Raw genomic sequence first — 24,091 nt, forward strand, 5'->3', positions numbered from 1 at the left:
AGTTTGGGTATAGCGCTCGCATTGCTTGGGTTTACCTAACCTGAGCTTTAGATATAAAAAAGGGCACGTAAATGTCAGTAATAATATATTTTAATTTTCATAATTTTCATTATAGATAAATGAATACCAAAAACCAAATGTTTCTTTGATTATAACTGCACGAATGTTAGGAGTGTTAAATCACGGCTATTTCGGATCTATAAAATCAATACGTTGTATTGAAACACATTTTACCTATCCATAAACCGGTGCACTACGCGGAATTTATGTAACGGGGGTGAATCTCCATAACGCTCACATGTGCAATACACTCGGCCGGCTTAAACCGCCAACATAAGCGCCCCTATGAAATATTGAGTAGTTTTATACCGATCAATGTTTCCTGTGTTTATTCATTTCGATATTGGATTCAGAGATTCATGGAAATACCTTTATAGACACAAGTTGATGGTCAGGAATTTGGTAAGTATTTTAAAATAAATGAGTTATGAAAATACTTTAATAGTTGAATCTAATGAATAATGTTCCTTGTTGAGCCACTACATCGAATCAGTAACGCCATCTAGGAGAAATTTTCAGAAACAATTTTGGCGCGAACTTGCTTCATATATTTTTACTGGTGGTAGGACTACTTGTGACTCCGCACGGCTAGGTACCACCGCCCCGTCTATTTCTGCCGTAAAGCAGTAATGCGTTTTGGTTTGAAGGATGGGGCAGCCGTTGTAACTATACTGAGACCTTCGAACTTATATCTCAAGGTGGGTTGTATATTTACGTTATAGATGTTCATGGGCGCCAGTAACCACTTAACACCAGGTGAGCTGTGAGCTCGTCCACCCATCTAAGCCTTAAAAAAAGAAAACTAAGTGAAAAGAAACTAAAACTCCTTAAAGAAAGTTGAATAGTGCGTTCCATTATTTTTGAAGAACGTTTTGGATCATTGAAGTGAAAATATTTTCATTAGTTTTTAGCTTTGACATTTTTAAATCGACGCCATCCCCAGGGCATTGTAATGGTGATTCATATAAAAATATTTGTAAAACAAAAAATGATCTTACATTACATTGATTATGTGTAAATGTCACGTGTGTAAATTGTGGAATAAATTATGGAAATATTGAATTTTAAATTAATTAAAACGAACGGTGTCATCTATTCGGTGTGTGGATACATATTTCATTCGGATGTCGGTGCAGCTCCGAAACGCCAATACTGCTCTCGGGAATGAAATATAGAAACGATGCATGCAAAGATTTTATTATTGCAGAAGGGACAAAATATATTTTCATGTTTTTGTTTGCACGTAAAGTAGTTAAAAAAATTACTTGTGAAAGTTTTCAAATGTTTTTGCAAAAGAAAACAAGATTATTCGGTTTTCTGAAGTTAATATTTTTAAATACAAAAATTTTCGAACTATGTGATCTAAACAAGAATGGACAAGAAAATTTGAAAATATAGAAAAAAAAGTTTGTAATCAAATGCAGTCTTTTTTACTACATGCATATTATTTACTATATACTGTACATACACCAAATAACATTTTTTACAATTTTTGTCTGCCTGTCTGTTTGTTCCGGCTAATGTCTGGAACGGCTGGACAGATTTTGATGAGACTTTCACTAATAGGTAGCTGATGATATAAGGAGTAACTTAGGCTACTTTTTTTAGACTAGCTTCACCCCACGGCGTCACCTGCAGCTATTGTCGTACCGCGCGCAACATGGCGGGCTTCGCCTATCAATAAGAAAATTTAATGTTTCCGAAGCGATGCGAGGGCGGGCCGCTAGTTAATCCTAAGAACACATTGAACGATACAAAAAAGAACTTTGTGTAGACGTCCAAATAAACCTTTTAATCTATGTCTTTAGTAACTAGATTAGCGACCGCTATTGCGCGTACCGTTGTAATATATCGTTTCGATTGAGCTTTTGGCGTATCATTCGCGGAATGATTCTCTTGTACGTCCCTCCGCCGTCGGGCGCTAACCGTGGGGAGACAACTGTAGTCTTTACACGTATGTTTACGGCTCTCCAGTTGCGTTGCCTTGGAGATGCTTTGAAATTATATGCCAACAACGAAACGCACTTTGTTTTGTTCGGTTGATACTATAATTTTGGAGTGAGATGTTTTTTTTGTTATTGCTTAGATGGGTGGACGAGCTCACAGCCCACCTGGTGTAAAGTGGTTACTGGAGCCCATGGACATCTACAACGTAAATGCGCCACCCACCTTGAGATATATGTTCTAAGATCTCAGTATAGTTACAACGGCTGCCCCACCCTTCAAACCGAAACGCATTACTGCTTCACGGCAGAAATAGGCAGGGTGGTGGTACCTACCCACGCGGACTCTCAAGAGGTCCTACCACCAGTAAAATGTAAAATGATTGTGCTTTTTTGTTACGTCAGGTTGACGGTTCATTGTAGCATTGGAGTGCGTAATCGAAATTTAAGTTTACTATTTAAACCCGGTTATTTTTTTTCATTGCTTAGATGGATGAACGAGATCACAGCTCACCTGGAGTTAAATTGTTGCTGATGTCCATAGACATATACAACGTAAATGCGCCACCCACCTAGAGATATAAGTTCTAAGGTATCAGTTTAATTACAACGGCATTACTGCTTCACGGCAGAAATAGGCATCGTGGTGGTGCCTACCCGTGTGGACTCACAATAGGTCCTACCACCAGTAGAATGTTTTTTAAAGTCCTCAGAAAATTAGACTGATATCTTCAATTGAAAAGGAAAATGACTATCAAAAGACATTATAGCGTGAAGTTCCAAAAACTTGTGAAAGTATTTTGAAACATTCTTTATTGGTGCTCTACTTATATGGGTCTTATGATGTTATATAGCCTATAGCTTTCCTCAATAAATGGGCTATCTAACACTGAAAGAATTTTCAAAATCGGACCAGTAGTTCCTGAGATTAGCGCGTTCAAACAAACAAACTCTTCAGCTTTATAATATTATTAGTATAGATAGAAAGTCATATTTTCGGATTAGTTATTAACCAGCTATTATTGTTAAGATTCTGTAACCATAATAAGAATTTGGATGATATTATTTTATACAGACTCCCAAAACAACTAAAGTATCACCGCTTGGTTAGCAACGTAGTCGAGATACAAAAGGACAACGATTTAAAACGAACAGTCCGTCAATAAGTCTCGCCTCGGATCGGTCAGGGACCGTAATTGAGGGTGGCAGAGTACTCGCGTCCTTAGGGTTACCACGCGAAGAAAACCCTTCATTTTAAAAATACAAAGTTGTTTTGTTGGATTTCAAATCGGTAAATTGATGTATTTTTTTAATAAAGGTGCTAGCGTTTATTTAAAACTGTGTTTCTGAATAATTGTCCTATCTTTTTCAAACAGAATATACTGGGTGGAAAGTAGCATTCAAGACGCATATGAAATGGATGTCCAAAGCATATAACTCTAAAACATGCATATTTTGACTTAGCTAATTAAAAGGCATTCTTGTTATTTCATTAAAATCATCAAAACTTCGACCAAATTATTTTCACTAAATTCATTGTAGAGTTATGATAACGGTTTAATAATTCTATTTAGCTAATCAAACGAAAATGATTCAAATATGGTATGATAAAGTCAGAAATGTATTATAATTTACAAGACGACCCGTTCTATACTCATGTATTCGTTTATTAACTATTTCAAAGCGAAGTAGCAATAAATGTAATTTACCGTCCTCGGGATATGATTTAGATAGGTATGTCTGGCAACCCTACGACACTACGCAGGGAAGTTACACAGCGCCTTCCCCTAAAACATTGTCATCTGAATTTGTGCCCGAAGTAAATAAGAGTCCCGGGGAGTCGTCGGCTCTAATGGCGGCAGATTTATAGATTTTCCCTGGATGCCCCGCCGCGCCGGGATTAAATTACGCCTGCCGTATTGGCCGGGAGGAATATTAGCACTTCCATTTGTTTCCGCGCTTCGGTTTCAAACTGATTTGGATGGTCACTTCGCCATCGAGATTTTAGTCTAAGATTTGGTTTCAATCAACTATCTGAAGTTAGAAGGTGGAAAATATGTTGGTGGAAATTCCTTGTTTTTATTTGGTATAATTTCACATTAAAACACCAAATTAATTTGATAAAGCACCAACGTTATCAGATCACGATTTTTTTTTAAATCTCCCTTTGATTGTATATTGGTCTTTAAAGAAAAAAGCATAGAATTAAAAGCTTTAAAACATTTAGTTCCATATAGAAACACGAAAGCTTATGGAAGCCAGATAATTTGTTAAACAGAAACCTCGTAACTAATCTCTTGTGTTTTAATAACAGTTTTCTTCAGATTTGTCCCCTCGACAGCCAACCCTCAGGCGGGCACAGGTCACCCCTGTCCGCCCCCTCCTTCTGATTTTAAAAATCGCAGACGGGTTAAGTCGCGGGAGCAACGCGGAAAGCTTTCCCCCGCTTCTTCATTACTTTTTCCTTATTCATTGATGAGTAAAATTATTCGATTTAAAAACGTATATTTTAATGAAAAGGTTTTTATTTTTTAATACGCTTTTATTAGCTTCAGATGTATGTTTTTTTTTATGATTGAAGGATTACTGGTGGCCCGGAGGCCTTTCCAGTTTCACCAGGACAGGTGGGCGAGCAAAGGCTCAGCCAGGAGGGGTGGGATTTGCTAATAGGTACCCGAGCGCCTCCGAAGGAGACCTAACAGCTCAAGAGTAGCTGCTTCGCGAATGAATCTACTACCGGATCGGAATCGCGTCAGATGTTAGTATGTAACGGAATCTTTGAACATGATTTTGACCCCCTTCAAGACGTCGGATTAACTCGAAATTTGGTATAATTATTAAGAACCGATGACAATTAAATATTTAAAAAAAATTTAAAAAAAAAATTGTAAAAATTTAAAATTCAACTAACAAATTAAAAATAAATAATAGTTTAAAAATAACAAAATACGCTTTTATTGAAAATCCAATTAAAAATAGAAAATAAATTTGAATTAAAAAAAAGTGTAAGAAAAAATGATTTTATTATAAAAAAGCTTGGGATGCTTTTCAGGATATTATCAAAATAACCCTTCTACTCATATCTGTTCATAAAATATTTATAACTACTGATACCATGCACCCCACGCTTTTTTTTACAATAAAATCATTTTTTCTTACACTATTTTTAAATCAAATTTGTTTTATATTAATGACATTATGTTCCACACAGTCATATACTTTTAAATATTATAAGACAAGAGACGCAGTTGATTTAAAATGAAAGCTAATCACAAGATTTTATAGGCTTAACATTTTCCTGTTCATTATTGTGATTGACTGAAACTAGTTTATATGTACAGTATTTATCATACAAATATTATTTTCAGGGCTTCTTAATAAACTCTAGCTAGTTTTAGGATTCCGTTTGGGCTTAGTCTATTGGTCTTCACGATTTTATTGTTTATCTTAAAGAAAATCGTGTTCAAAGTTAAAGGGTGACTCCAATATTAAACAGTTTCGTGAACCAAGATAAAAAAAAGAGTTTTGTGTGTAGTTCCTACACAGAACCTAGAAGAAGAAATGCCTTAAACCTTCAGAAATATTTTTTCTTATTTTTTAGTTTTTCTCATTCTCCAGTACAAAAACTTCCTAAAGCCATACTCACCTATAAAGGCCATACTCACCTACGATCCTGACGACAGTGCTGAGTCAAAATTCCTTGCTTAGTTTTGAAAGTAAAATATTTAAATGCCGCACCTTCGGAGCTGTGATGGAAGAAGAGACGTGGCAAACGCTTTATAACCATGAGCTGTACATACCAGATGTACGATGAGCCACACGTCATTAAGACCATAAAGATTGGATGCCTTCGATCGGCAGTGTACGGGGAGCCAATGGTACCCAAATGTCTGGAAGGCTGGCTGGAGGAACGTAGAAGTAAAAGGAGATCCCAGCTCAGATGATTGGACGGCATCAAACAGAACAGCAAGAACTTAGAAGTGATAAATTGAAGAACGAAAGTAAAAAAAAAATCGGACTGAAAATTTTTATGGAACCAGAATAAGGCACACCCGTGATCGCAATGCCTGATAATGATTCTCGAGGAGGCTAAATCCTAAAGATCTATTTTTAATGTCGTTTATCGAGTGTCGTTTCCTTTTCATTGAGTTAAATATTTTAGATCAAATCACACACTGCATACAAGCAACATTTCTGAAATTTTCTAATTTCTAGATTCACCGTCTTAAGCTGTGAATATATCCGTCACTTAGTCCCAATTCTTATTTGCAAGTATGTATCCGGGTCTCATTGCCCATCTGGAGTAATAAAAAAGTCTCCCCCCTTAAATAACAAAAACTGATCATAAAATTATACTTCAAAGTACAATGACGGACTTCCCCATTCGTTTATAATTTCGCAGCTACAAAATCACTAAAATGTTTAAATGGTCATATAATTATGTTTACGAGTTTCTTTTCGTGTTATATCCATTAAACTTCTTTGAGGCGTGAAGAGGTTCGTCAAACTTGTTCATTTCTTTGCTCATTTTTACGAATTCGTTAATGAAGTGGCCGGGATTGACCAGTACGAGAATAAGTAGTGAATCCTGCCAATACAATAAATGTGAAAGATTGTGAGGGCCTACGATTGACAAACTTCTTTTCCTTATAATATTTTTGTAGTCTTCCTTTATATAAAGTAGGTATATTATTGTTATTATTACTATAGCAAATGGCATAAGTCCGGGTTAAATTATAACTATTAATTATAACCTGGCTTATGGGCGCTATTTTAGAGCTCTCCCTGACCTTTCCAGGATACTTCTTAAAAGGGATTTATCTTTGGGAAACATAACTTTGTATGATTTTGTTAATTACAACGCCGACTTCTAGTATCGTAAGACATTATAGTTGATTGTTGCTAAAGTATTTTACACAGAACTCAACACGGTCCGCCTATTTTTTGTCTATTTGGATATCTACAATTATAAATAGTTGATTGTTTAAAAAAAGCCAAGAAATCTTTCTTTATTAAATTTCCATGGTAGCTATGTTAAATTTCAAGTGCATGGTAACGGAATGTTCTAGTAATCAGTGCAGTGCGGTGTAAGCTCTTGCTAATACAATACACAATCCTGTATCGATGTTCAAACCGACCTTGTTAATTTCCATTGAGACCCAAGTAATGGCTAGTTATCTTCATGAATTTATTATCATTACCGTCCTACACGTTTTACTATTGATTTTCGGTATGATTCACCGATAACGGAGCGTATACCGTATTAAATATTTACCAGAATGTGCGATGCAGTGTGGTAATTATTGTCGGTGCATGTCCTTCGTGTAGTACTCATTGAAACCTTTAAAAATATTGGTAACTCTGAACCTTTTTATTAATTAATGTGATTCCACATGTCATGAAATTTATTTTCACATTTTTTTTATTTTTTTTATTCTTATTGCTTAGATGGGTGGACGTGATCACAGCCCACCTGGTGTTAAGTGGTTACTGGAGCCCATAGACATCTACAACGTAAATGCGCCACCCACCTTGAGATATAAGTTCTAAGGTCTCAAGTATAGTTACAGCGGCTGCCCCGCCTTTCAAACCGAAACGCATTACTGCTTCACGGCAGAAATAGGCAGGGCGGTGGTACCTGCCCGCGCGGACTCACAAGAGGTCCTACCACCAGTAAAAAAATTACTGGTGGTGGGGGTCCTTATGAGCTATCATAAGTAGCCACGAAGCAGTTATGCGTTCTGGTTTGAAGGAAGGGGCGGTGGTTATCCCATGCAGTTGAAACTCCCACTTCATGACGCAAGGTGGGTGCCGGAATTGACTTATTAAAGTCTATGGGCTCCGGTAACCAATTAACACCAGGTCTGCTGTGAGTTCGTGCACCCGTCTAAGCAATAAACGAATGTTATTGCAGCTGTAATCCACTTGCATGAATTTCACCACGTTCCATAAAAATGGTAAGTCTAACGAGGTCGAAGTGTCTATAGAATGCAAAATGTTATAAGAGTTCTTTATATTATTATAACGAACAAATAATCGATATAATCGATATCGAATAAGATGGATGGACAAGCTCACGGCTCACTTAGTGTTAAGTGGTTACGGGAGTCCACAAGACATCTACAACGTAAATGCGCAACCCATCTTGAGATATACGTTCTAAGGTCTCAGTATGGTTACAGCGGCTGCTCCATCCTTTAAACCGAAACGCATTACTGCTTCACGGCACAAATAGGCAGAGTGGTGATATCTACCCGTAGGGACTCACAAGAGGTCCTACCACCAGTAATTACGCAAAATAATTTTGCGGGTTTGATTTTTATTACACGATGTTATTCCTTTACTTTTTATTACACGTTGTTAAGTACGTATTTTATTAGAAAAATTTGTACTCGCCTGCGGGATTCGAACACCGTTGCATCGCTAGTAGATACGAGTGCACCGGACGTCTTATCCTTTAGGCTACGACGACTTCAACGATCAACGAATATGAGGATATGAAACGTATGGGTGCTTAGTTACGAAACAGAAGGTCATAAATCAAAGCAGCATAATCGTTTCCAATCTCTTGTTGCTATTACATTGAGGTACAGACACATTAATCATTTACAATTACGATAAACGGCCCAAGGATCCAGTAGAGCAGACTCCCGCCGCATTGTGAATAGGTACTCAACTGACAGTGGACAAATAACAAAACTGGGTTAATCTTTTACCTCCCGCATCGGCCGGAGGTGGAGGATCACCCCTCGCCTCTCTCGCTCTACTCTAACGCAAGCGAAGAGGACACATAGTCTTTATTCACTTCCAAAAGGCTTTACGGCAACCACCTCCTCGACACTAGTGGCTTTTACTTACAAATAAATTAGGTCTCAATTGGATTGCACACTGAATTTTTTACCTTTGGAATTCAAAAAAGAATTACACTTCCAACATACTTTGCACTCTATTCTAGAAACGTTTAAGTCGTTTTTACTGATGAGATACAATAATGTATTCTAGATTTTTAGTACTATATTCATGTGTTTGTTCCATCACGTCTATACTGGGAGATGAAAATGCCATGAAAATCTGCCCTGTTTTCTCGTTTGAGATTAAATAGAGAGAGCGTTGTATACATTACATAAAGTCATTGTGAAGTGTTCGTATCGCGATACTTTGCTTTGTTTGGTACAGAAACTCTTGGCACATGATCTTTCGTACGAACCCAAAAAGATTTTTTCTTCACCTTCAAAAGTCCAGACGATTCCATTAGTTGCTGTAACGACTTTCAAATTTATTAAGATCATAGTATCGTGAACCGTGGCTGCTTATTTGAAAACTGAATTATTTATTTCTAAGTAATTTTGTAATTGTAGCTTCGTTTACTGACTTAAGCTTCAACTTAGTAATTCCCAGGACTGCGAGGAGAAACAAAATATTTGAATATGTATAATAACTAACTTGATTTAAAAAAAATCAAATTAAATGCATAAATAGCGTGATTTAATTATTTAAGTACATAAAAATATTTGGGAAAATAAGTTCATTTAATTATGCTCAGCATAAATGAGTAAATAAATATATTTAAGCTTTAAGAATCTATTTAAGTAAGAATCTATGCTTATTACTTACTATTCAAAACTGAATTTTCAAATTGTAACAATTATTAGCTTAAATTTTAGCAAATGGAAATAATTATTTTGTCATCATTAAACTTTTTTTTTCTTTCCTACCTATGCTGATAGCCTTGAGAGGCTATTTCAGCTTCGCCCTAACGTTTGTGGGTGAGCTCACGGGGCTCAAACCGGAGAGTTGCTAACACTGACCCTAGCAGACCCAAGCGGTGCTTCGCAGAATCTACCACCGGATCGGAAACTGCGACCCACTGAGAAGATCCGGCGAGAAACTCAATGGGCTGTGTCTGTGGAGAATTAGACTCACAGTTACCTTAGATTATATAGTAGCTGGCACGCGGCGTCAGAAGTTACTTGACTTCGAATAAAAATGTATTTTCTTTAATCCACAGTAGGTATATCATTGAGGTTTAAATGTAGAAGGAATCTACTGAGTATATGATGACGTCATGAATTTAAACATATCACTAAAACGTGGCGCAGGAGGAACTTCTTTTTTTGTTAAATAAAAAAAAAAGCGATTCAGCATCCGTCTAGACAAATTACATCAACACCAAAAACGAAAGAATCAATAAAACACGAAATTCCACAAACGGCTGATGCATTGAAATATTATAAAGCGTTTCAACCTATAATTTGATTAAATCCGAGGCAAAAAACAACTCGAATCAAATGGATCATTAGAATTCGAGTCGGTAATGATCGGACGCCGTTCTCAACTTTTGTTTGTTATGTTTAGTTGCTTAAAAATGTTCAGGTATATTAAATGATCCCAGGCAGTCATCATCAACGTATTCGTTCGATATCCTTGAAGTTTTGATCTTATTGGAAAGTTTTCTCGGCGCTTAAACATTTTGACGGTTGAATTTAAAGTTTGATTTAAAAAATTTATCAGGATTCATTTCGGGCACATCCCACTCAATTTTACTCATTTAATGGGGAATGCTCCTGATCCCAAGTGTAAGTCAGTTTGTGATGTAGTGGAAGATGCTTTTCACATTATGCTGAAGTGTGCGCGGAATGATGATTTGAGACAACAATTCATTACAAAAAATACAGATTTTCGACAAGTTGGAGGTGTAAATTACGTATTAGCCTTTCCGGAATCCGAAATGGCTAAGTCACTTTATAAAATATTGTTGGTGGGCCTTCAGAGACGATAACAGTTTGCTTTATTTTTTTATATAATTATTTTGTTACACTCTTTTGTTGCACAATGGAGTGACATATTCACTGGGTGAATAATCACCTTAAATAAAGATATAAAAATAATAATATGAGTTTTCATTTAACTTCATATTCATATACTTGGCAGTCGTATACTTCTTTTATTTGGACAAACAAATCAATGTTTCGGTAAAGAGGCACCGGTTTATTCGTTATTCTGGTGCTGGATGGTTTTGTAACAATGTTTCCAGTATAAAACAATGCTTACTAATGCGAAACTTAAATATTAATCGATCCTTAATGATATCCATTGTAACTAATAATAATATTAGTATATAATCTGTGGTTTTCTGGTTAATTTGACCTCAAATGACGTTACACGTAAAGAAGTCGCATTCAGTCGAGTTTTATAAATTGTCCACACACAAAAAGTGTTGTATCAACCAGCATTAATCACACATTATAATAAGAAAAATGTCAGAATGATCTTATCTGACTCTTTGGGCGAAAAAGTGAAAAATATCAGATTTTTGTCGATGCAATCTCCATAGCAGAAAGTATTTGTATTTCTAAATTAATTATTAACAGTTATTTATCGCGAAAGATATTTACTATTTCCTTTAATAATATTTCGTGGATCTTTGTATACGTATATATGTCAAAAATACATATATCGCTACGATATCATTACTTTACGGTTAAAGCAATTTTATGCGGGGTGTTGGCAAGTGGCCAGTAGAAATAAGCTTGCTACGACACTCCAGGACCAATAGATACATACCATATATTGTATCTCCCACTAAGTTATTCAAATTTCAATAATCAAATTCTGAAATTCGTTGGATTCGAAAAAACCTTCTGATCTATTTGTATTTCTTTATAATCGTTTAAGTTCTAAATAGTCTTTAGTGGGAGTTGATGGATGATACTGCCATCTTAATTATTTCTGCTGCGTAGAATAAGAAATGGGACGCCATATTTTGAGTGCGTCTGCTCAATTATGGCAACAAAAATTTAAGTTATTTTTAAACTATTTTATTGAGCAACATTGGTGGAGGAATCATGCGGTCTGTCTCATGTTGTATTCTTCTTCTTCTGAGACGGCCTCTTCATTTTCTGAAGTTCGTGTCTAGTTTGAAGACTGTTCTCTCATTACCCGCTGCACATTTTCTCTCCACGTTTCTCTATCTTCGATAATGCGAAATGCTTCGGCCATAGACATGTCAGTATGTGATGCTATTAATTACTTTCAGTGTCAGTAGTTGTTATGTGGAGCTCTTCGAAAATGGATGAGTTGGTTCGGCGAGCAGTCTGGGTCCATGGAGACCAAAGCGTGAATGCCACCACCAAGCTAGAGAAATTTGGTAGATGTTTCAATTGTATGGTAACGGTAGTCCATACATCCCACCCATCAAACTTAAACGCATGATGATTTTGCGACGTAACACAATTTGCCCATACGTAGCTCCTTAGAAAAATTATTACCTGTCTGTGGGATTTGAGTCTCAGTAGGTATATAAATATTTTTATTTCCCTTGTAGACAGACGAGCATAAGGCCCAACTGTCACGCGTATGCCATTATAATAAAGATTGACGTAAAAGTAAATCAAACCACTGTATGACTTCTCTGTATTTTCAAAGTCCCTTACAGAGCGCGTGTGTCGGTAGGGGATGGAAGCAATTTAAACCAAAGTGAGTTGGCGACAAGCCAGACGTCCAACGGGTCTTGGTTGCGACAACGCTAGGCATCGTAGATAAGAGTCCGACTATATGATCTCGTAAGTCTGAACATTCTCTTCCGTTCAATCTTAGATCAATTTATTAGTTCCGAACCAACTGTTTATTGCAGATTCATCTATAAGAGTGGGCTTATTCTTAAAGTACCTGTATAAACAATGTCCTTTCGGATCAATCTGATCCACTCTTAGTATTTTAAGGCATTATAGAGAACCGTCAACCGCTGAGTTTCTCGCCGGATCTTCTCAGCGGGTCACGATTCCGATGCGGTAGTTGATTCATTCGCGAAGCAGTTGCTCTTGAGTTGTTAGGTCTCCTTTGGAGGCGCTCGGGCACCTCTCCTGGCTGAGCCTTTGCTCGCACACCGGTCCTGGTGAAACTGAAAAGGCCTACGGGCCACCAGTAATGCTTCAATCATAAAAAAAAGAACAGTCACCTTTCTCCTCGAATTCGTCGAGCGCGAAGAGTTCGACGTGCAACTTAATACAGTGAGTTTCACATCAGATACTTTCAGGGGGTCGGTGGTAAATTTGGCGAAATGCTGCTCTTGCTTGGTTGTACCCCGTGGGTTCCCTTTTTTTCCTACCTATGCTGATAGCCTATTGGCTATCATCTAGAGGCTATTTCAGCGGAACCTTAACTAGTAGGTGAGCTCACGGGGCTCAAACCTGACGACGTTGCTAACACGAACCTTAGCAAGAGCCATGCTTCGAAGAATCATCGTGGCCTAAAGGATAAGACGTTCGGTGCATTCGTATCGAACGATGCACCGGTGTTCGAATCCCGCAAGCGGGTACCAATTTTTCTAATGAAATACGTACTTAACGAATGTTCACGATTGACTTCCACGGTGAAGGAATAACATCGTGCAATAAAAATCAAACCCGCAAAATTATAATTTGCGTAATTACTGGTGGTAGTACCTCTTGTGAGTCCGCAGGGGTAGGTACCACCACTCCGCCTATTTCTGCCGTGAAGCAGTAATGCGTTTCGGTTTGAAGGGTGGGGCAGCCGTTGTGACTATACTGAGACCTTAGAACTATATCTCAGGGTGTGTGGCGCATTTACGTTGTAGATGTATATGGGCTCCAGTAACCACTTAACACCAGGTGGGCTGTGAGCTCGTCCACAAATCTAAGCATTGGAAAAAAAAAACTACCACCGGATTGGAAACACGACCCACCGACAGAAGATCCAGCGAGAAACTCAGTGGGCTGTGTCTGAGGGTTAATTTACTCGTCGAGCCCTTCGTCGCAAGCGACGGGTTCGACGAGAACGGTGACCGCTGCTTGAGGTATCTAAAAGCATCGTTAGTGGATCGGGAGTATCCGAAATGACGTGCTTGGGGCGACGTCGACTGCTTTCCATTCTTTCCGCAGGATCGGGAATGTAGTTACAGGTGGCCACGATGAGAGGGTTCTCGTGTCGTGCCGCTTTATCGAAGTGGATGGGTTCGCTCATCATCCAATACGAGGCCAGAATAGCCCTTAGAGGCTACTGCTCGATAAGTAAGCAAAACAAATACATAAATAAACATTTAAAGAGTAATTCTATTCGTTGTCGCATTACAAAGGCAAAATGGTTTTTCATAAATGTAAAATTTACGTCCTGACATGAAATAAACATTTCTGATTTGCAACCGAAAATTAATTAACACAGCTAATACATGCAAGGAGAGCAAAGAGTTTTAGTACAGCAGTGGCAAAATCAATTTGAGGCCAGAATATTGGCGGGCGGCCAGCGGCATCCGTTGTCCAGCTACCACAAACCTGCATAATATACTTTTTATGATATACGTACATACGTGCATCAATCATATGCATTCAAATCTACTAATAGCCAAACTACATGAACTGTTTAACAGTTATAGCAACTGGCAACCCTCATCGTATTATGCATAATGCAAGCTATTATTACGAACATATTTTAAAACATTTTTATTTGGTTTTAATTAATAGTTCTAAATTTTCACACACTTTAAATCACGAATTTCCATCTGCTTTTGGGGCTCCGTATAACATATAACCGTATAACGTTTGGGTCCATATAAAATGTAATAAGAGTTGGTGCTTGTTGAAAGAACAGCACTAAAAATCACATTTTAAAATTTGCATTCGTAATGTTGTTAGAGTACGCAGTGTACTACAATTTAAAATAAGCTGACGCGCGGTGTCAATGGTTAAAACTAGAATTGGATATGCCTAACTTACTAATTAAATCCTATTTCCCATATACTTTAAGCCGCTTTTTTACCACTGTGCATATATCAAATGGATTATATTTTCATTTGTACGACGTTTTTAAGCTATTGCATAGCTTTTATCGCGGGCTTTGAGCGCGGCGACCGAATCAAGAAATTCCGTAACGAAAATAAAAGCTAACACCTCCCACTCTGCCTACCATGTGGCTCGCGTTCAACACATTCGCACGTTGCGCTTGTGTAGTGTTTGTGAATAAACGCGCGGCGTGACTTCGCACTGTATGTATGCGCATCATGAAAAGTCTGCCCATCTCTCTCTTGCGCGGTCTAGCTTATGGGTGTGAAGGGGACAGTTAATGTTTTGCTTTTGTTAATATTTATAAATATAGCGTGGTCTTATTTTATTATTGTTTTAATATTAAATTATTATTGTCTAATTACAATTGCATAAGTTGATAAAAAATGGTATGCAATAGCTTTACCGCGGCAGTCCCCGAGTGCCACACGTGGTCTTATTTTTTTTTGGTTGAACATTCCAACCACGGAACTCATCTTGTATGAAAGTTTGAAGCTGAAAACTTCCACTTGTATGTTTAATTTGTCTATGGTAGCTACGTTCTTTTCAAGTCGTCTCACTAGCAATGTCACCACCGGTTTCTAATATCAATTCATTTTAATCAAATTAACATATTACACGATACGGTATCATCGGTGATACACATGTATAATTTATTATCAAACACGATCTTGACATATTTGTCGTCGACTGCATTTTATATCAAACAATAAAATTTATTGCACGTGATTAGGTATGTTAGATGATACAAAAAAAAATTATTTTGAATATGCATGTTTTATTGAATTTAATTGTTTTTATTAAAAGCTAATGAAATTCGATGACGCTCTTTTGTGATTCTCTTTCGTACTATAATATGTTTAAAAATGCAAAAAGAAAATTCATTTTATACCCATCACCACAACACACCTTGACGATAATATGAAAAATCCGAATAGCAACTGTACATAGTATCGGAAAATGGACGCGCAAGCGCATATATGACACACGAATAATAACTCGAACATTCATTTTTACATGTCGGAAGATGAGAATTGTGCGTTCCAGATTCAAATTAATTTAGTTAAAATAGCTAATTAATTTTAGTTAATTAGCTATTTTATTTTATTTTAGCTATTCAAAGGGGAAACGCTGCCAGTATCTTCGGAACCTTGCCTAAAGGGACTCCTTTTAATAATATATTTTAGTTATTAAATTATTATTCTTATTATTTATTAATATTAATATTATTAATTTAGTATTTAATTAATTTATTTAGTTAAACATTATTTGTAATTTAGAAAATAACGCAATGTACCTTTTACAAAAATGAGCTGACGTTCTTTCATTATCTCGAGATACGTCTGTTGTTATATTGCGACTTAGATTTTAAGGGCGATTGTAATTCCTAAATATTCGTGTAGTAATAAATACACTGCGGTTTCACGAAACATGACTTTACTAAAAGACACAATACGGAGCTCTGCTTGGCTAATTGATTGTAATTTATTATTTACTGCATCGAAAACGATTTTGTAAAAAAATATATCTATTATTATTAATGCATATTTTTTATTGCCTAGATGGGTGGACGAGCTCACAGCCCACCTGGTTTTAAGTGGTTACTGGAGACCATAGACATCTATGACGTAAATGCACCACCCACCTTGAGATATAAGGTTCGGTATTATTGTATATAAGGTTTTTGTTAGGCCGCAAGGCGTATCACTTTACTCTTTTGAAAATGTTCTAAACGCATGCAACGGTGATGTATGCGTGTCAGCATTCGACTACTTCGGAAGCCGACGGCGTCGAATTAGTTCGTTTTAATCAGAACAAAATCAAAATTCAGAATTCAAAGTTGTAAATTTTACCTTGTGATTTTGAAATGTGGGAAAAAATGCTACCTACCTATTCCATAAATGTTTCTGAGCTTCTTAAAGTGGTTTTTTTTTTTTTTTTGTGTGAACAAATTTTCCAACGGATTCTCAATTTTAAATCTTAGTGAGGGATAAAGTTTGTGAATTATAGCGTCATTTTAACATAATAACACGACAACTCGTTTTTGTTTTCATGTAGTTCACGATTAGGTCTAACCCTGTTGCATAGACTCAGCAGTCAAAACTATAATTTCTATCATTTTCAAAACGAAAGAGATGTTAATGCAGAAGTAACATGCAATGCAGAATAATTTTACTGGTGGTAGGACCTCTTGTGAGTCCGCTCGGGTAGGTACTACCGCCCTGCCTATTTCTGCCGTGAAGCAGTAGTGCGTTTCGGTTTGAAGGGTGGGGTAGCCGTTGTAACTATACTGAGATCTTAGAACTTATATCTCAAGGTGGGTGGCGCATTTACATTGTAGATGTCCATGGGCTCCAGTAACCACTTAACACCAGGTGGGCTGTGAGCTCGTCCACCCATCTAAGCCATAAAAAAAATAAAAAATAAAAATTACATCGTCACTAGCAAGTTATGACTAGGAGGTCAAACAAAAAAAATAGGTCAAGTTTCACAAAAGCTACTCATTGTATAGTTGTCCTTTAGTCGGTTGTTGAAATAAATTAACAGCGTTAATAAAGCTGAAATCTCGAAATTCCCAACGCAGACAGGCAATGTTCTGTAAATACCACTTCAATGAAAATACGTGCCCTATCGACTGATTGGTTTGTATGTTACTCTCAAGAATGGAATTAGCCCAGTCGTCTAGGTAAATAATTCCTCAGGCTATTTATTAAGTCTGAACATCGAGTTGTTTTTCCCTATATGTATCCTGTCACTGATCTGTATTTCATTGACTGGTTTCACTGAGATCCTCAACTACGATCACTAGATGTTAAAATTCAACAGCAATTATTAATAACTGAGGTTTAATTGTGTATTTGTTATGATGTCATGTACCACGCGCGCGGCCATAAAAATTCGCCGCGGCCACTATCGGTACGGACCGATAAACGGCTAACGTTTTCCTCAATCGGTACTTCATGGGTACTTTCTGCGCATTTATAACCGATATATACGCTGAGAACATCGATTGAAATCGTTTCGGTACTTTACGACTTTATTTCGGGCCGGCGTGTTTTCTTTGACCGCGTCAGTTAGCTCCGGAGTTGCGACCGAAGTATTCGGCGTGTATCGGATAAATATTAATAAAGCGGAGCCGGCCTCGTTTCTGGGAAGTTGGGAGGATCTTATTATAACCGCAATAGCACCTATAATTAGCAACAACCAAATTACTCGTGGCGTGTACGTGTTGCGGGAGATCGATGTTACGTGCTACTCGATTCGGAGTTGCGTTTTCGATCGAAAATCGATTTCCCCTAAGCGATCCTCTTTTTATTATTGAAATTCGTAAATTGTTATTCTAAAATTAAATCGTTTTTTGTTTGTTGTTCTGATCTTTCTGTATTAATAATAATAATGTTTTTATTGCAAGTAACCATGACTCATATAAATTGTTAATAAGACTTAGACCTATGTTAGTAGTTATATTTACATCACTATGAATTACTGTCGTAACATCTCATGGGAGATGGCACCACAGCGACCCATGTATACACAGTCCAGCCTGCTTGCGATCATGCTCAGGATACTGTTGGAGCTGGCCCTCACTCTGCTTACCAGAGATGCACACCTCTTACGCATGGTAGCGTAAAAACAATCTATGTGCGCGTCTGCAAACATCCCTGATGCGCTACAAAAGCGGGGCAGCACCACCAGCACCCTAAACGCGTTATTATATTGAACACGGATGCAATATGAACTAAAGCACTTTATATACGAATAGCTAATTCATTATTAAATTTTATATTGATTAAATTAATCGATTAAAATCTTAAGAGTCGCATTTAGGCTACCAGGAAAACAAACGTATTTAGTTTTAAATAACATTAATCTGCGCAAATAAGTAAAAACAAAAGAATGAATCAGAGATGGCAACGACCGCTGTTCCAGGGTGATCTTTCGAAATTCCCGAATAATTGTTGACTGGTAAGGTGGAGACAGAAATAACGGGAGAGACGCACAGTCTTCCCCCACTCACGGCTACAAATTAATTTTATTTATATATTGATGGATTGGCCCGCGCGCTCCTGTGTCACCTCGGTTGATCTCTTTATTTAACGGACTCACTGAATGGGTACAATAAACGATTGTACTTGTACGTGAATGTACTTGTGATTGTGTATTGAATTTTAAATGCTTCAAGTAAATCGTCGAAGCAATGCACCTTTGATGACATTGAACTTATCCTACCTATTTATTACCTGATTTTATTAATATTGTGATGTCGCTGAATATGTCAGGTATTTCGCATTGATCATCCAAATCAACTGTAAGCTATTTCTTTTTGTTTGTGATATCGATCGATGGGATTACATTTTGGTGGGAAACAGTGTGCTTAGTGCGAGTTTTTTAACGTTTTCGATTGCCTAAAAGTTAACTCAAACTTGTATGGAGTTGGAACGTTTACCTACTTTTGCCGCTAGGGGCGCTGTTCTAATTCCATAGGAATTTGAGTTCACTTTTACGCTATCGAAAACGTTAAAAAACTCGCACTAAGCACACTGATAATGATAGCCGCCTCCAAGCCGAACAACTTTAACCTCATTAAGTTCTAATCCTACTGTAATAACTAATGTCTTACGTTTAACATTCATCTACCCACAGATTTTAAAAATCGAAAACTTTTATAAACTAAATCTCAAATTTTATTGAATAAGTCTTCTTCCTTCTTCTTCCTACTCTTGACAGAGTGGTCGTGGACATGCATCAGTCGGATCCTGCGATACCGATGCTCTCGCGATGCGACGCCATGTGGCACGATGTTTCGCAGAGTGAGAGCAATTATTTATGTTGGAGTGAGTCACAGATTTTATGGGGTCGGTCCATCGTGTTGGAGATCGTCCGCGAGATCTTTTGCCCTCGACTTTCCCTTGCACCACCAACCGCTCAATGGAGTCCTCATTACGAGTGATGTGCCCGAAGAACTTGAAGATTCGCATTTGGACTGTTGACGATAGTCTCTCCTTGATGTTGAGCTCTTTCAGGATCGAAATGTTAGTACGGTGCGCGGTCCACGGAATTCTGAGGAGAAGTCTAACTAAATCTCAAATTTTATTGAATAAGTATTCCTATTAAATATTGAATGATAAGTGAGAATTGTTGTCTTTTTTTTTGATATATTGTTGTGAAAATGTAATGTCGGGGGAACATGAGACAGCTTTGAATGCTAAGCCCGTACTAGAGTAACAAACACAGGCAAATCCGTAGAGGCGAGTGTGTGTACGGGCAGTCAGCTAAGCGTGGGAAAACCCTCTGCGTATACGGTTCGAACTATATTACATAAAACATTCATTCGTTATTTCAATGCGAATTATTTCTTTCTATCTTTGGTTTATTCAGTTAATTAAATAATATTTTTAAACCGATAATATCGGAATTGATTTCAGCTTTTGTGCTATTACATATTATATCGGAATTGAGAATATTCGAATCTGTTCTTGTATTTAACGACGCTTATTCTTATCGTCGCATCCACAAGCATTTCCAGCAATTATGATTTATTAATCGGAATAGAGATCACTATTGTCAAAACAATCTTGATATCTTGATACGAAATCGTATTTACCGTTGGTCACGAGAATATTCATTAGGATAATGATGTTTCGCGAATTACCCAGTGTTTATAATCATAATGCTCTGTACCGCTGTGTGTCCGAATCGGGGTTACACACAAATGTATCACAAGCCACAGTATGCCTTCACGTGGCAACAACGAACACATAGCTACCCCACAAATAGGCCGATTACACGTGATCTTTCATATTGCGGCCGTAACCTCTTCGAGCATCTCGCTTGCGGGATGTTACGGGCGGCGAAGAGGCTCAATTTATACTGGTTATAAAAGCGTGCGGCAGACGTCACTCGCACACATTCACATAGCACTCGCACAGCGCAACATGACCGTGGCATTCCATCGGTATCCACACATACATGTAAACAGCGCACCTTATTAAAACGAGACGCGAATCGACGACTTATCGGGCAATTAGTTGTGGCCCACGTCAAATCATGTAGCGAGTGAGAATCTCGTTTCGAGTACATTGACTCGTGGCTTTGTTAAATTAATATTAGCTCTTTTTGTTGGCGATCGCTTACTAAAATCGAATACGGTTCCCTTGAATGTTCCCGATTACGAAAAATTATTCAATAAAAAATTCATCGATATCGCAATTTTTTTGTCCTTCGCAAACGTTTAGAAAGATAACAATGTCGCATAAATCACATCGTTTTTGTAATAATGAGTAATTTATATTCAGTATCGAGAGACGAAAACGTAAAGCTTCAATGTAAATCGCGTCCGTCGATGTGGGCTGCCGGCGCGGCGTCAGACCGTGGCTCGAGTGAGGAGGCAGGCGCGAGTTAGGGTTGGCACGCGCGAACAAGAGACCGCTCATACTGCGCAAGTGCGGCTGATAACAGCCTCGCGTCGCGAATTATTCACGTGCTGTCAACTTATGAATTATTATTCTGTTAACAGCACTGCGTTTATGGTAAAAGGTCGTATGCAACCGTTAATTGGAACCGACTGAGCGGATTCGTATTTAAGACGAACGTTTATTTTGTCATTCCGAAGCATGACAACTATATGAATACATTATTGAAATTAATAAAATTGATTTATTCATAATTTAAAATCGCTTTTAACTAAATCACGTTATCGTTGTATAGTCCGAAATGAAACAAGTGAGATAGGTGACAGGTCGAGCGGTTAATGGTCGCGTAAAATTATGCATATCGTTTATAGTGACTCCTACGTTCGGCCTCCAGTAACGAATTAGGTCATCAGAGTTACACTAAACAAAACTCACGAAATATAGAAACTAATTAAGACATACTCAGTTCCTCATTGTAAAGCATTATAGGGGACTTCCACGGGTTGTAACAGCGTATTGAAAAAAAAAACGAAGGTAACCAAACATTGACAGTATACGTTACATTCAAACAAATTTAAAATGTGTGAAAAAGACGGGAAATCCCACGCGAATTTGTATAAATATAAATAATAAAAAAAACAATAACGATCTTAAATTGATTGTAGTCAAAGAATTCGTTTTCATTTCCACTATTTACGTAAATGTGACAACAAATAAAAAATAAATAAACAAGCAATAAAGCAATAGGCGTAATAAATTAAACTCGGAATAATTGATGTCTTTATTATGGGCAATAAATAAATCAGTTTTATTCAAATTGTTGCAAATTCGGAACATTAATTTTGTTAACACTAAACAAGCTGCGAAGATGCTCTTTAGGGTATTAGCTGGCTATTAAATTATCATAATATATGATAAATTTTATCGTAACAATTTTAGACACGAATGTTTTAAGTTTAAATGATGCTTTTAGTTTAATTTTATATTATAGCGAATGGTGAAAATATCTCAAAGTTACAAGCGTTTTAGATTATTCACGTCAGAATTAAATTCTATTCTTAGAATTTACAACTGGCGCTTAGAAAACATTATTTAACTCATTTTGTTAACCGCTAGCGCCATCTAGTTTTTGTTTGCAGAAATAATGAGGTAAACAGCGCAGCGTGTTGCTACACCGCAGTATAGACGGGTAGATAAGCCCCAAAGTCCACTAAATATATTTGTTTATTTACACGCGCTCATTAGCTCGGTGTATATACTTATTAGATGTACTGTAATCTTTGAATAGTATGAATTGAATGTTATTTTTACCGACTACAAGACGTCAGATTAACTTGAAAATTTGCACACGCATCAATGACCTATGACTCGATAGTTATAATATCGCTCCAGTAACCAAACCAGTATCAACAGATAAAAAAATCGTTTTTTGTTTAGTTTGTAATTTAAGTTTGTTTTATTAATAAACGACATAATATATTATTTCAGTAACAGGTTAGTGAGTCCGTTGTGTTACGTGTACTCACAACTTGGTGATAAGTGGGTATCTATAGATAGACTGAGTTTTAGAGTTGGTAGAGCGTCTTGTACGGGGAGGTAGCATTGTAACACATTCTGCCTATTTCTGACGTGAAGCAGTAATGTGTTTCGGTTTGAAGGATGGGGTGGGCTAGCTATTGTACTGTAAAACTGAGACTTATACCTCGTGTCTCGAGGTGGGTGACGGCATTTGCGTTGTTGACCGATGTCTACGGGCTCCGGTAGCCGCTTAACACCAGGTGGGCCGTGAGCTCGTTCACCCATCTAAGTAAAATAAAACGCTCATTAAAACTAAAATTCGTAGTAGGAACCCGTTGATTATTTATAATTATGTTATATTCTTGGGCGCCGCAGTGTGATGTTAGAAAAGAGTATTCATGTTGTGTTACAGGCTCCAGGAATAAACATTAGCGTCCACACAGGTTAGCAAAACAAAGAAAAAAAGGAAGCCTCTCCATATAGAAACTTAAGTCAAGAAAATATAACAACAAACAAAGATGCTAATGCATTATATTTATACTCGTATGAGATAGCGGTGTTTTATTACTAAGGAACTCACGGCCAGCCAGATTATAAAGTAGTTCGCGGACAGAGCGAGAGGCGAGTAGGAAATATCCAGTGAATCTAGAATCTTCGTTGCGGAGCGCACGATACGACATTGCTCGTAAACTGCGCAGACTTGCAGAGACACAGCGCACAAATGATTCACAGTGTACTAAGAAGCTATTAGATTTGATATAATATAATTTAATATTTGATGTTTTTATTTTTTTTTATAAAAAAAGAATACCTTCTTTGTTTTTTTATTGCCCTTGTAGGTATACGAGCATACGGCCCACCTGATGGTGAGTAGTTACCGTTGCCCATGGACTTCAGCAATGCCAGGGGCAGAGCCAAGCCGCTGCCTACCTGACCCAATTTCAAAACGTACTGGTAAGTCGTCTGTCAGCATCTTCATTTCTGAAGGTCGTGTTTAGTTTGATGACCGTTTTCTATTGACCCGTTGCACATCACCTCTCCAAGTGTCTCTAGCTTCGGCACTCCGAAGTGTTTCAGATGTAAGCATGCCTATAAGTCGTCGTTGTGTAAGTTGTAGTTGTTATGTAAGTTTTTTTTTATTTCTTTTATTGCTCTCTCAGTAAAAAAATGTTATTATAATTCGCTTTTTTACTTTCCAAAAGGGCCTCAAATTCTTGTGTGCCCAAGGGCCCCATCCTAGTTTAAGAATTCCCTGGGTGGTACCTACCCGTGCGGAATCACATGAGGTCCTACGACCAGTAATTACGCAAATTATAATTTTTCGGGTTTGATTTATATTGCACGATGTTATTCCTTCACC

The 24,091-nt window shown here is 37.4% G+C and overlaps 1 protein-coding gene across 1 annotated transcript in view; it reads right to left on the bottom strand.

Annotated features, from left to right (window-relative positions):
- LOC114239716 (trypsin delta) overlaps window positions 1-23,426 on the bottom strand; it is an 85,693-nt gene extending 62,267 nt beyond the window's left edge. The window contains exon 1 of the mRNA XM_089729968.1: window positions 23,312-23,426. Within this exon, the coding sequence (XP_089586094.1) occupies window positions 23,312-23,411 (100 nt within the window). The 5' untranslated portion in view covers window positions 23,412-23,426. The remainder of the gene's footprint in view (window positions 1-23,311) is intronic.
- Between the last annotated feature and the right edge of the window lie 665 nt (window positions 23,427-24,091).

The sequence above is a fragment of the Bombyx mandarina genome, chromosome 09 (genome assembly GCF_030267445.1).
Source record: "Bombyx mandarina strain Sakado chromosome 09, ASM3026744v2".
Classification (NCBI taxonomy): domain Eukaryota; kingdom Metazoa; phylum Arthropoda; class Insecta; order Lepidoptera; family Bombycidae; genus Bombyx; species Bombyx mandarina.